Raw genomic sequence first — 12295 nt, 5'->3', positions numbered from 1 at the left:
TTATTATGCTAGCAAAGCGGGGAAAACCGTAAATCTGTTGCTATATAGGTGGGAAACGAGCGATCGAGAAAAAAGACACTGCATGAATTGAGGATGGAATTCTTTAATCTTGAACTATCGGCAGCAGACTCTTTCAGCTTTTACATCACTGACAGGTTGTGATACGTATTTATATATTCGATTTGAAATTCAAATTCAAATGAAAAGATGCGCAAATGAAATCCAAAATTTCTGTGATCTAGAACTGTTAGGATATTTGAGTAGCTTCCCTTTACATTTACGATTTTAGACAACTTACCGGGGAAAATATAACAAGAGGGATAGCACAACAGGTAAGTTTTTTGTGTTTAAGAACTTTAAAATATTTTGGAGACTGTGGGTAATCACACGACAATATTTTTCGTTACTGGTGAGAGCCATTTTGAATTTTCAGCAACGTTAACGTTATATGGTGATGTATTCCTGCGCACTGTATTTAATGCATAAATTTAATAGAAAAGTGAAAGAAACTTTCATTTTATTAATTTAAAATCATAATTAAATGATAAGAAATGAATGTAATATTTTTTTCTTTGATCGATGTATCAAAGAAAAATTTGGATATCAATGCGCTACGCGCATTGATGAAGTTTTCAAAATTTTTCTTTGATACATCGATCAAAGAAAAAAATATTACATTCATTTCTTAACTCAAAAGGCGTAATGAAGAATCGCAATGAAAACAGAGGTCAATGCGCATCTTACAAAGCCAATACGTAGCAAGAGGGATATCCCTTTGAACAGCATATAACCATTTAAAAGAATGAACAGTATTTACTGTATTACATGTTTAGAATGAGAGATGTATGCTGTAGTAATAAAATGTTTAAATCTTAATCGTTTGTTACTTTCAGCCCCGTGGGGATCCGGGTTAGAATAGGTCCTCAGTACCCCCTTGCTTGTCGTAAAAGGCGACTAAATGGGGCGGTCCTTCGGATGAGACCGTTTAAACCGAGGCCCCGTCAGCAGGTGTGGCAAGATAAAGATCCCTCCCTCCTAAATGGCCCTGAGTGCCGAGCATAGGCCTAAATTTGCAGCCCTTCACCGGCAATGGTGACGTCTCCATATCAGTGAAATATTCTGGAGAGGGACGTTTAACAGTATACAATCAATCAATCAATCGTTACTTTCATTTTTATTTTATCAATGATACATATTTCGAAATTTTCCTTAAAATGATAAACTTTTTATTTTGTTGTTTCCTTTGATGAACTTTTCCTCTGCTTCTTCTAGATGACATACATTGCAAAAACGAACGGAATTCAACCTCAGAAGTCCTGAAAACGTAAGAAATCTGAAGCAGTGCAATTAAAGACCTCCAAAATATCATAGATGGGATCAGGTGTCATGAATAAGTATGCATCCCCTGCCGTCCGGTCTGATATTGAAGAGAAATATCAGTAATTCGGACCTTAAAACGGAAAACTAATAAATGCTGCATATGAAAACCATTTTTCAACATATTGATGATATCATTTGTCTAAATTATTGTTCAGTGAGGATACCAAGCCTTCAGTTTTACATTTGTTTGATTTAAATATCTTTAATGAAGTTCCCTGCATTGATATTGTTGGAGAACACATTTTAAAAATATTTTTAATAATAACTGCATAATTATATATCTACATGTATGCTCTTCCACCTTGTCAGTCAGAAGAATTTTTTTCCTATGTAGAGTTTCTCTTTCCCAAGCTCTATGATAAACGTGATGACTTTATCTTTTCTATCGTCAACTTCCCTGACTTATGCAGCAATATACCTTCTTCACCTGCATATGGATTTTGTATACTATATATCATTTGATTCGATATGAGCAATTTCTAAAACGAGGTAAATTATTAGCAAACAATTTGATGAAACAAGAATATATCGTTTAAGTCATCATTTCGTTTGTTTTCTGGTCGATTCAACGACCTTGTCACCAAATACAATTTATCATTGAGTCAATCGCTGACTGACGTTTTTCATACTAATTTTTAGTCCATTATTTAAACGCTGCATTGACGACGGATTTTCCCATTATTTCCAGATCATGACAAGGAGCACACGGCGGGTGTGACCGGTCAGCAGGGGATGTTCACTCCTCCATGGCACCTTATTCCACCTCTGATGTTTTGGAGGTCTGTGTTTGCTCTACTCCTATTTATTGTTCTATGGACTTTTGATCTTGAATACTGTTCGTTATCCCCATATATCTTTCAATTTTATTATTACTGTTTAAAAATGTCTTATTTATCAAATGTTCCAGATACCTCGACTTACTAAGTGCAAGATCTCAAGAATTTATTGTTGTATTTTATTTTTGAACTTTCATTTGGATATTTGAAGTTAATGTGAATTTTCCATCCTATTATTTCAGACACTGCTCTTGGTGTTTTGCGATCAATCCATTTGCTCCATTCAGACCTCAATAACCAAAACTTCAATATTTACATGTTTTCATTTGTATATTTTTCAGTTCTTTTAGTGTCCAGTTTTATCAACTTTAAAATTTAATGGCATTTAACTTGTGTTAAAAGGGTTTAGAAGGGACATTAACTAATTGACAGCAGTAAAGTAGCAGTCTACTCGAAACGTTTTCCATTTACTGGAAGTTGAAAAATCAATATCCCATCACTAGCGACAAATGGGCATGCCCTGATCACGGGAAATATTTGATCCTTTTTAAAACTTTCCAAATGTTAATTAGGGCGATTAGATTAATAATACGCTTTTTTATATTTAATCCCAAGTTATCCTTTTAAGGGTGTCGTGAGTGAGGATTTAAAGAAATCGTGCGACACGAATATTAGGGGTTTATTGAATTTCGAAATTGTTTCTAAATAATTTAATTCATTTATACATGTACAACGGGAAATATATACTAAGACATAAAAGAAACGAAAACGAAGATGCGATACAGTTTGGTGGCTTTTCTGCTCGTTCTTTTATTATCTGGTAGGTAAACTTAAAGTCAATAATTTGCTTTTCCCTTTTGGAAATTCTTATTTCTTTCTATCCTTGACCTACTGTTTAAAGATGTAATGTATCTGTTTCATAAGTGTATTACAAAACTTTTCTGATGCACATTAAATAAAATGAAATCCGAATTTAAGTCTAATATATGCCAGTAGCTTCACTTTTCGTAGTCTTGATTAAATCATGGCATTTTATTGCTCTATTTCTGTGAATAAATATCGCTACGTATTTTGTAAATTGTAAATTTGCAAGTAGGCAGAAAAATAATTTACAATAAGAAAAGAAATGTAAGGTTGAATTTAGAAACCACACCTGAATAGCACTTGGAAATGTGTATTACACGGTTGTGAACGTTGTTTATCATCTGGTTGTGATTTTTTGTATATTTTAAAAACCTTTGTCATAATCTGTTGAAACAAGTTTATACAATGTCATATTTTCTTATCTTAGGATCTGGAATAAAAAGTGATATTTGGTCATTTGGCGGCATCCTTTAAGTTAGGCCAATCTTCTAAATAGCCCAGTACAAACGTAGTAGATGGATTATTGATATGTTATTGGACACAGTTTTAAAAAGCAGTATCTGCTTTGCCAAGTTTTTGAAAATCGTGCTCTTTAATGCAAACAGGGGAAAAATAAGGATCAAGAGATAAGCTAATTTAATTATTCATTGAAATTGTTTTAATGATTAGGTCATCTAGATTCATGTGACGGTTGGTCCTCCAGTCCATCGTCGAAATAAAACACTCCATTGAAAAAAAAATATTTAAACCCTTAAGCTTCTTGTTTTAAGAAACGGTGTCCTCAGAGTGATTTTTTTTATGTTTAGCGCACTGGTTTTTGACACCCCAGATGCCCTTCAACCACCCTTTTACTCATTATATGATTGATTATTTGAGTCAAACCTGAATTCTGTAAATTTCTAGATGTCAGAATTTTTCTTAAATCTGTCATAAAAGGTATCAATAAAGCAAATTATCATATATCTATAGCAAAACGGTTTAGAGAAACCGATTTACATTTGAATGACGTATTTTTTTTTTATTTAAAAGCGTGTATTTTAATTTTAGCTTGTCTGTTTCTTTGTGAATAGGTAGGTAAGATTTTGAAAGATATGGGGACACTAAACAGAGGAAATTTCAAATCACCAAAGGACTTATTTGAAGATTCTGTAGAAAGAAAAGATTGTTAACGTCCAAAAATATGAAAATTTTATGAAATTCTTTAAGAGAGAATTTTTTAAATATGTAATTATTCTAAACAGAAAGTCTAACAATCATACAATAATACCACAAACGTTATATTTTCTTTATTGATAGGATGTGATTTAGCAAATGGCTATACTTTTGCATTGGAAAATGCGCTGAGAACGGAATTATGGACAACAAACAGTTACCAAAGACTAAGCCGACCAAGCCCTACAGTTACCGTCCAACTGTCATTTTTTCCTATAACTTTGAACGACTTGGTAAGCCTTTAAAATTATTTACAAGTTCTACTTTTCTTTTTAAATCATTTCTTACACTTTCATTCCCCCCTCTGGGAAAATGTCTTTCTTATTAATTGTATTGGAAAACCTGATATGTTAAAATTTAACTGCTATTTTTCTATTTTAGGAAATTGTGGAACAAGCAATGTCCATGGCTGGATTTTTTAGTATGGTAGGACGACTTAGCTAGGCATGGCACAAACAATGTGCCGTTAGCTCCATTTCAACCACTAAATCTTTGATCAAAACGACTAAAAACTTTTATTTATTTTCCAAACAATAATGTAAGTTTGACGAATCTCTCAGAGTATTTGCATACGTATATCTTATTATGTTGAATATTATATAGCGTAAAGTAATCATTTTTGTTATAGATGTGGAATGATTCTCGATTGGCATGGGACACCAATCCTACTTATGCCTCTTCTATTCCAACAATCTTTTCCACTCAGAGTTATATGTGGTTTCCAACTCTTGTTTTGGAGAACTCGTGAGTAGCTTATAAATTTGAGTAAAAAAACACGCTAATACTTAAGTATATAAATTTTTCTTAACATATTTTCATGAAACACGCCCTCACTCATTAAAAGACTTGCTTTCTTGAAATTGGGAGGATAAGATAATACAAATAAAAAAAGTACCAATGTCAGATATTCAATCTTTCATACAAAATGCAAACATATTATTGTATTAGAGAGTACAAGAAGGAATGTACAATATTTTCTGAATGACGAGATTTATGTGATAATTGAGGCTATGCTCTGAGACTTAAATATGTCAGCATTAAGAAATATGAATGCTGAACATACTTAAAGATAGAGGTTGGACTATGGTTTCGTTCCGCTCACTTATATCTTATACTTTATCTACACAAATAAATTTACATTGTAAATCGGATGAATCAATTAGCATCTGTGTTGATTTCAGCTAAAATGAGGCTTACTGGATATATTTATGTGCCCTAATAGGGATGCAAAGTTATGAAAAGAACCTAAACAAACCTTTAAAATTTTCTATCATAACGTCATCGTTACGTATAGTAAGTGAATTAAAAGATGTGAAGAAATGGTGTGCAATTTATTTATGAGATTGCTATCACGTGATTTATGTCTCATTAATATTCAGATACTGTATTAACTTGAAATATACTATTTCTTTATATCTCTATCTTAAAACCTGCAAGTTTTTGTCCTTTAATATTTTTTTAAAGCCTCCGTCATAGTTACATAACTAGATTTTTGTGTGATTAGCAGCTGAAGACTCAGAATATCGTTATTCCTGTATTACTAGTATTTAGGTCATAATCATGTAAGAAATTGCCGTTTTCAAATTAAAAAGGCCGTCGTAACTCCTCATTGAAGAGTAAATCGTGTGTATTTTTAAAAAGTAGACTCTGTCAACTTGCAATAAACACTTATATTTCATCATCAAAAATGATAAAAACACCAATTCAGTACTCCATTCTTCATTAAAACAATACACTTTCGCTTCGAATTTTCAAATCAAAAAGGCGGTGTCAACTTTCACTTTGGTATTTACAATCTTGTCATTTCCGGTAGAAAATTTAAGAAAGAATCTAGAAATTTCTATCCTTAGCAACCATGGCAATAGTTATTTTGAAGTTAAAAAATTGTTTACAGACAGACAGACAGACAGACGCTGGAAGCATTACTATCGCATAAGCTCTTCTGGTCACTGACCAGTAGAGCTAAAAAAAAAACAACGATAAAATATTCGTTTAGATAACAACTCCCAAGCCCATTATAACTAATAAAATATTTTTCCTTATCATGAATAAAATTAAGAATTCAAATATTCCCCTTTTATGTGTTGTGTAAAAGTACTTTAAACATGCAATACTCAAATGTTGTATTTGAAGACCAGGTCCTCCAACAAACTGTTTTTTTACCTGATGGACATCAATAGTGCTTCATTATTAGCCGCCCTGACTTATATACATATGTAGCAGAATATGTTCAAACTCTACTTGAAAAAGAAGAAAAAAATTAAATTGACGAATTGATATCAATTACTCCAATTTCTCAAATTCAAATATCGAATCAATATATCGCAGTTAACTTGAATGAAATAACATCAAATAACTTCCATACCAGTTTCATATTTGGAATTTTGGGGTTTTACCGATAGCGGACAAATAATAATTACAAGATGTCTTCAGAATTTCCGTCGTAAACTTTCCTTCTATATGTTTAGTAATGACTTATACTTTACAAGTATTATGTAAATTCCGACAACACCTTCATCTGCATGGTGATTACATCTCCAAGTTTATTCAATACTTAAGGAGACTACAGGATTCCTCCTTTGAGTTTCCTGGGGTCCATTTTTCAATGTCATATTTACAAATCCGTGTTGTTTGTATTCTTTTTTAATTTGATCAATGTTAGTAACTTGTAGTTTTGATTACCGTTGCTAATTTGAATCAGTATTTCCACTTATTATACAATTCATGTTTATTTCAACAGAGTCAGTTCCATTTCAATTATGATGGATGAAAATTCCTTAAACTTGATTCGGATTGTAAATAATGGTCTGTGCGTATACAACCCAATAGACGTGTATACCACACACTGCGAGTCTGATACAACATATTACCCCTTTGATACCCAGGAATGCGACGTGGTCATTGCAGCTTGGGGATACTCAGTAAATGAAATAGCATTGGAATGGTATGATGGTGGTCTAGATATGACGTTTTACAATGAAAATGGAGGATGGGAATATAAGAGTATGTTAATGGATTTCTTTCAACGAAACAGTACTAGTAATTTTAAGCAAGTTTGTAAATTATCTACCTGCAGGTAAAATTTAAAAAAAAAAAATACCTTTTTCTTTGACATGCATTTCATCCAAAATGTTTATTTGTGGTCAAAATTTTGCCGTTTTATTTTGTTGTAGGCTATTCCATCGAAACAGGAGTAAGCGTCCGTGGCGTATCATCATTTCCTACTGCTACAATAAGGATGTTCTTCAAACGTAGACCACTTTTTCAGGTATCATTTCCAACCAAATTTGAAATTATTAAAATGAGACTTTCATTGAAATAAATGTTTTTTCACACCCCTGTGATGTCGTACGTATTTGCAAAAAACTGCTCTTGATATAACTTGCTACCCATTGGAACAATATCTTTTGAAAGAATGCTTTGCGATAGGTACAATGATAAATTTTGTACAGTTAAAGAATTTTATAAATATATATTTTCTTTATTTAGTCAATTATTAATTCTTTTAAAAATGTTGACAAGGGCAATAACTCCTTCTCTTGTATCTTCATTTAGGTAGTTTCTTTATTGAACTTCTTATATAAATATAGCCCTTTGATGAGGTCAATCCATAGATATATCGACTTCACAGAAAAGCATATCGACCGAGCACGAAGTGCGAGGTCGATATGCTTTTCTGTGAAGTCGATATATCTATGGATTGACCGAATTAAAGGGCTACATTTGTTATATTATTTTTTACATAGATTGACAAAACAAATTATGAAAATAATTGGAAAAGTTTTCTCCCTTTAACAATTAGAGACTAGAGATCAAAATAAATTACACCGTTTAATGTAAATGCGTTTCCTTTATATTGATGGAGTGATTTAGACGATTTACTTATTCAGAATACTTCATTTATTTGATTAAGTTTTGTATCAATATTTGACACACATATCGAATATGTTTTAATTAATATGAAGTAATCCTAATCCAATGCCTTCTTTTGTCTCATCAAATACAGAACATAGAAAAAAAGTTAGTAAAAGTTGAAATAAATATTTTTTTTCTAGAAACATCAAATCATACACTGTATTAGCTTTGATTGAATACAGTACTATTTTGTTTCACGGAAATTATCTCCATTTTAAGAAACCTCAAGTCGATACGCATTTCAGATTCTATAAATAGTAACTCAAGTCTTTATGCTGTTATATACTAAATCATGTGATCAAGTTTGAGCCAATCAGAGAGCTGGGAATAAATGATAAAAATAATATAATGAAATATAGTTTCCCTGATATTCATACTTCAAATTTTAATGTATCTTCTAAGTAGCAAGTACATGTATTTCGAAACTTTCAGCACCGGAATTATGCATTTAAACAGTTTATACATACTTTTTATAACACTGCTTACAAGAAATGTACAATTTTTTTCTGTTGACATTTACTTCTGTTTATTTATGTCTCCCATATTAAATAATATGACGACCTATACATTTTATGCAATAATTTGTAAATTTTATCTATCTTTAATGAATATAAATGCAGTTTTTAAACTTTGAACCATTAAAATAGTGAAGGTGGAAAGACCTAAAGATGTTACATGCTTTTGCCTTCTGTTCTTTCCGTGTAACCAGAATATTCATAATTTCCTCAAATGAATAAAATATTTTATAGTATTTTCTCTTATTCAGTTTTAAAATATTCGGTTAATTAAATGTTTATTTCTAGTACTTGGTATTTGAATACTATTCACCAAAAACACCCACATAAGATGTAGATGAAAGCATTGAGATTTTATTCATTATACTTGATTAAATTACCTTTTTCTTACATTTCCAGGTAGTAAACACGATTTTACCGTGTGTACTGATTGCCTTTCTTATGGTCTTGACCTTTAAGTTACCACCAGACAGCGGGGAGAGAATGGGATTTTCTCTAACGGTTCTGCTAGCCTATGCTGTTTATTTAACCATTGTATCTGCAAACTTACCCACGACTTCGATCACTACATCTGCATTATGTAAGTCATCTGGTCAACTTAAGAAGGGTTTCCTCTCATATTTCTAGAATAATAAACGAAATTTTCATAGCACTAAGATGATGGTATCAGATTAATTTTGGCCGTTTTATATTACAGGTAAGGTCAGGTCAAGGACATTAGCTTTTTCCTGGACATTAAGAGTAAAAAATAATTACCAATCCAAAAGTGTGATGCTTACTTCTATTTCAAAATATGAAACGTGTATCTCTTTATGATATATTACATGTACCAGGGTCTTTAGGGTCTTTAAGATGATATCACCAAATTAACAAACATAATTTAACTAAAATAGATGTTGGCTGATCTGTATTTTTTGTATTTTTCATAAATTTTCTGGATACATGTATTTTAGTCATTTTCTATCCTTCCTATACTTTTAGATTAAATCTGGAAATAAAGTAGAAGCTTTTTAAAGCTTGTTCGGAAATGCCTATTTATTTGATACATTTAAAACTTAAGTCCCTTGTTATGAATTTTACGTACATTTTAAAATTTCTTCAAAACTTCATGTAAAAAACTATAATGAATTCATTGATTTATATTACGGTAATTTTGAGAGGCAAAATATGTTTTGCTGCCATTCCGCTAAGAATGTAGTCCCCGCTAGATTTCTAAATCAGTTTACCATTTCTATTCAAAGATATCGTACAATTACGATGAGGACAGAGAAATGGGATCTTTTAAATCTCCTACATCTAAATTTTAAAACATATCAGCAAATATACTTGCAGCAATATACCTTCATCACCTGCATACGGAGTATATATATCTCACTTGATTCGATACGCAGGAGCATGCCCTACGTATCAACAATTTCTAAAACGAGGTAAATTATTGACGAACAAGTTGATGAAACAAAAATATCAGCAGTCTCGTTTAAAGTCATCATTTCGTGAGTTCTATGGTCGATACAATGACCTTGTCAGCAAATAAAAGTTGAGTCAAATCCTGACTGGCGTTTTTCATACTAATTGTTAGTCCATTATTTATACGCTGAATTGACGACGAATTTTTCCGATCATGACAAGGAACATACGGCGGGTGTGACCGGTCGGCAGGGGATGCTCACTCCTCCATGGCACCTGATCCCACCTCTGATGTTTCGGAGGTCCATGTCTGCTCTGCTCCTATTTTGTATTGTTTTATGGACTTTGAGATTGAATACTGTTCGTTATATCTTTATCCTTCTTTAATGTTTCATCTGGCCAGAAACCAGACAAGAATCCTTCTTTGTGTTAACATTATGAAGATTTAAATGGGATTTTCTTTAAAACCTTTCCATTCTTCTAATGTCTGCGGTTGCATCTTGTTATTTTTTTACTTAACAACCAGCGTACAATATATATAGTTAATGTTACTGGAAACTGAAAAAAAAATCAAAAGCAATCGTTTCATAAAACACAAAATCAAGACTAACAAAAATAATATTAGGTCATAAGTAACTTTACCTTGAACAGAAATACGTAGGTAAAATGCATGGATATCTGAAAAGCATTTGAACTGACCGATACTTTTCTTATATGAAGTTCATTTTATTTGTTCATATATCTTAATATTTTCCTTACTTTCGTATACATATGTAATTGATTTCAGCTATCTACCTATTAATCACGTTGGCTGCTGGAACTTGTTCTGTTGGATTTTCCATCATGGTTCTACGATGTCACCACAGAAATGAAGACGATCCGGTTTCACCGAAGTTTCTGAAAGCATATAATGGAATTTTAGGAAAAATTGCTGGAATTAAAAGTGCGCATTCAGAGAGTAAAGTTCGAGACCTTACAGTTTCCGTCGTAAACGAAGAGGAGGATAACAAAATGAAGTCGAACTTTAAGAACGACAGAGTACGAATGTCAAAAACACCAGTTACACCCTATCCTGAACTAAAGACTGATGAAGTTACCTGGCCTATGATAACAATATTCCTCGATGAGTTATTTTTTCGGATTTTCCTTATTTTTACGATTTTGCAACAACTGGTCTTTATGGCAGTCTTTATCATTGGATATTCAATACATTAATTATTTTTTGATAAAAGCTTTCGACATTTGATTAATTCACAGACTTTGATGTTTTGAATGCCTACATAATGCTATGCTAGTACATAATCATTCATCAACTTTTTCTTTTCAATACCAATTCAAAAGTTTCTACCTGTAGAGAAGGCATTGATTTTTTAAAATCAAAAATGCTTTAATTTTACGATATGCTAAATATTGTGTACATCAATTACATAAAAGGTAATTGTTTAAGACAACCAAATCCTTTGCAACAACAGTTCATAATAGTTTATTTGCATATTCGCCTTAATTTAAGGTGAATATCCTTCTACACCAAATTTAATCATTTTTTTTTTAATTCCAAACATTGATTTTCATCAACATCAATAGCATTAGATTCAAAAGGAAAATAGTTTAAAGCATGAAGTGTTTCTTTCTTTTTCAGAAATTAATAATACACTGTATGTCAAATCATTACGTGAAGAAAATTTCTAAATAGAAAGATAAAATTATTCTTTATCTCACAATGAAATTAGAAATATGAAGTATATATGAAAAGAATTTTACTAGCATGCCTATCTAATTCTCATTAGAAAACATACTAAAGTTCTATGGCCGATACAATGACCTTGTCAGCAAATACAATTTATCATTGAATCAAATTCTCACTGATTCTCCTTACTAAATGTTTGATCATTATAAACAGACCAAATTGTCGACGGATTTTCCCGTTATTTCCTGATCATGATAAGAAGCACAGGGCTCGTGTGACCAGGGGATGCTCACTCCTCGATGGTACTTGATCCCAACTCTGATGTTTTGGTGTTCCAATTTTATATTTGAAGAGCTATTGCGCCGAAATACTGTTCGTCATCTCCATATACCGAGTATTTAATTGGAAACAACAATTAGAAAAAAATACGCCTTATGCGGCTTTTATAGAGGAAGATTGGCAGAAAATATTCCAACCCCAAATAAGTGCGTGGGTTTCAAATGTTGGCAAACAGACCTCATACCATCTATGATGGTGCA

The 12295-nt window shown here is 31.9% G+C and overlaps 1 protein-coding gene across 1 annotated transcript; it reads left to right on the top strand.

Annotated features, from left to right (window-relative positions):
• The first annotated feature begins 4277 nt into the window (after positions 1-4277).
• On the top strand, positions 4278-11449 carry LOC134232999 (acetylcholine receptor subunit beta-like). The gene is made up of 7 exons (XM_062714993.1): positions 4278-4465; positions 4614-4658; positions 4861-4976; positions 6973-7235; positions 7406-7500; positions 9062-9242; positions 10857-11449. The coding sequence occupies exons 2-7, from the start codon at positions 4632-4634 to the stop codon at positions 11282-11284; spliced, it is 1110 nt and encodes a 369-aa protein (XP_062570977.1). The 5' UTR covers positions 4278-4465; positions 4614-4631; the 3' UTR covers positions 11285-11449.
• The last annotated feature ends 846 nt before the right edge of the window (positions 11450-12295 follow it).

This window comes from Saccostrea cucullata, unplaced genomic scaffold (assembly GCF_032062105.1).
Source record: "Saccostrea cucullata isolate Sc308-1 unplaced genomic scaffold, CSIRO_AGI_Scuc_v1 ctg56, whole genome shotgun sequence".
NCBI classification, from domain to species: domain Eukaryota; kingdom Metazoa; phylum Mollusca; class Bivalvia; order Ostreida; family Ostreidae; genus Saccostrea; species Saccostrea cuccullata.
Note: the sequence above shows the minus strand (reverse complement) of the source record. Positions and strands in the feature narration are given on the sequence as shown.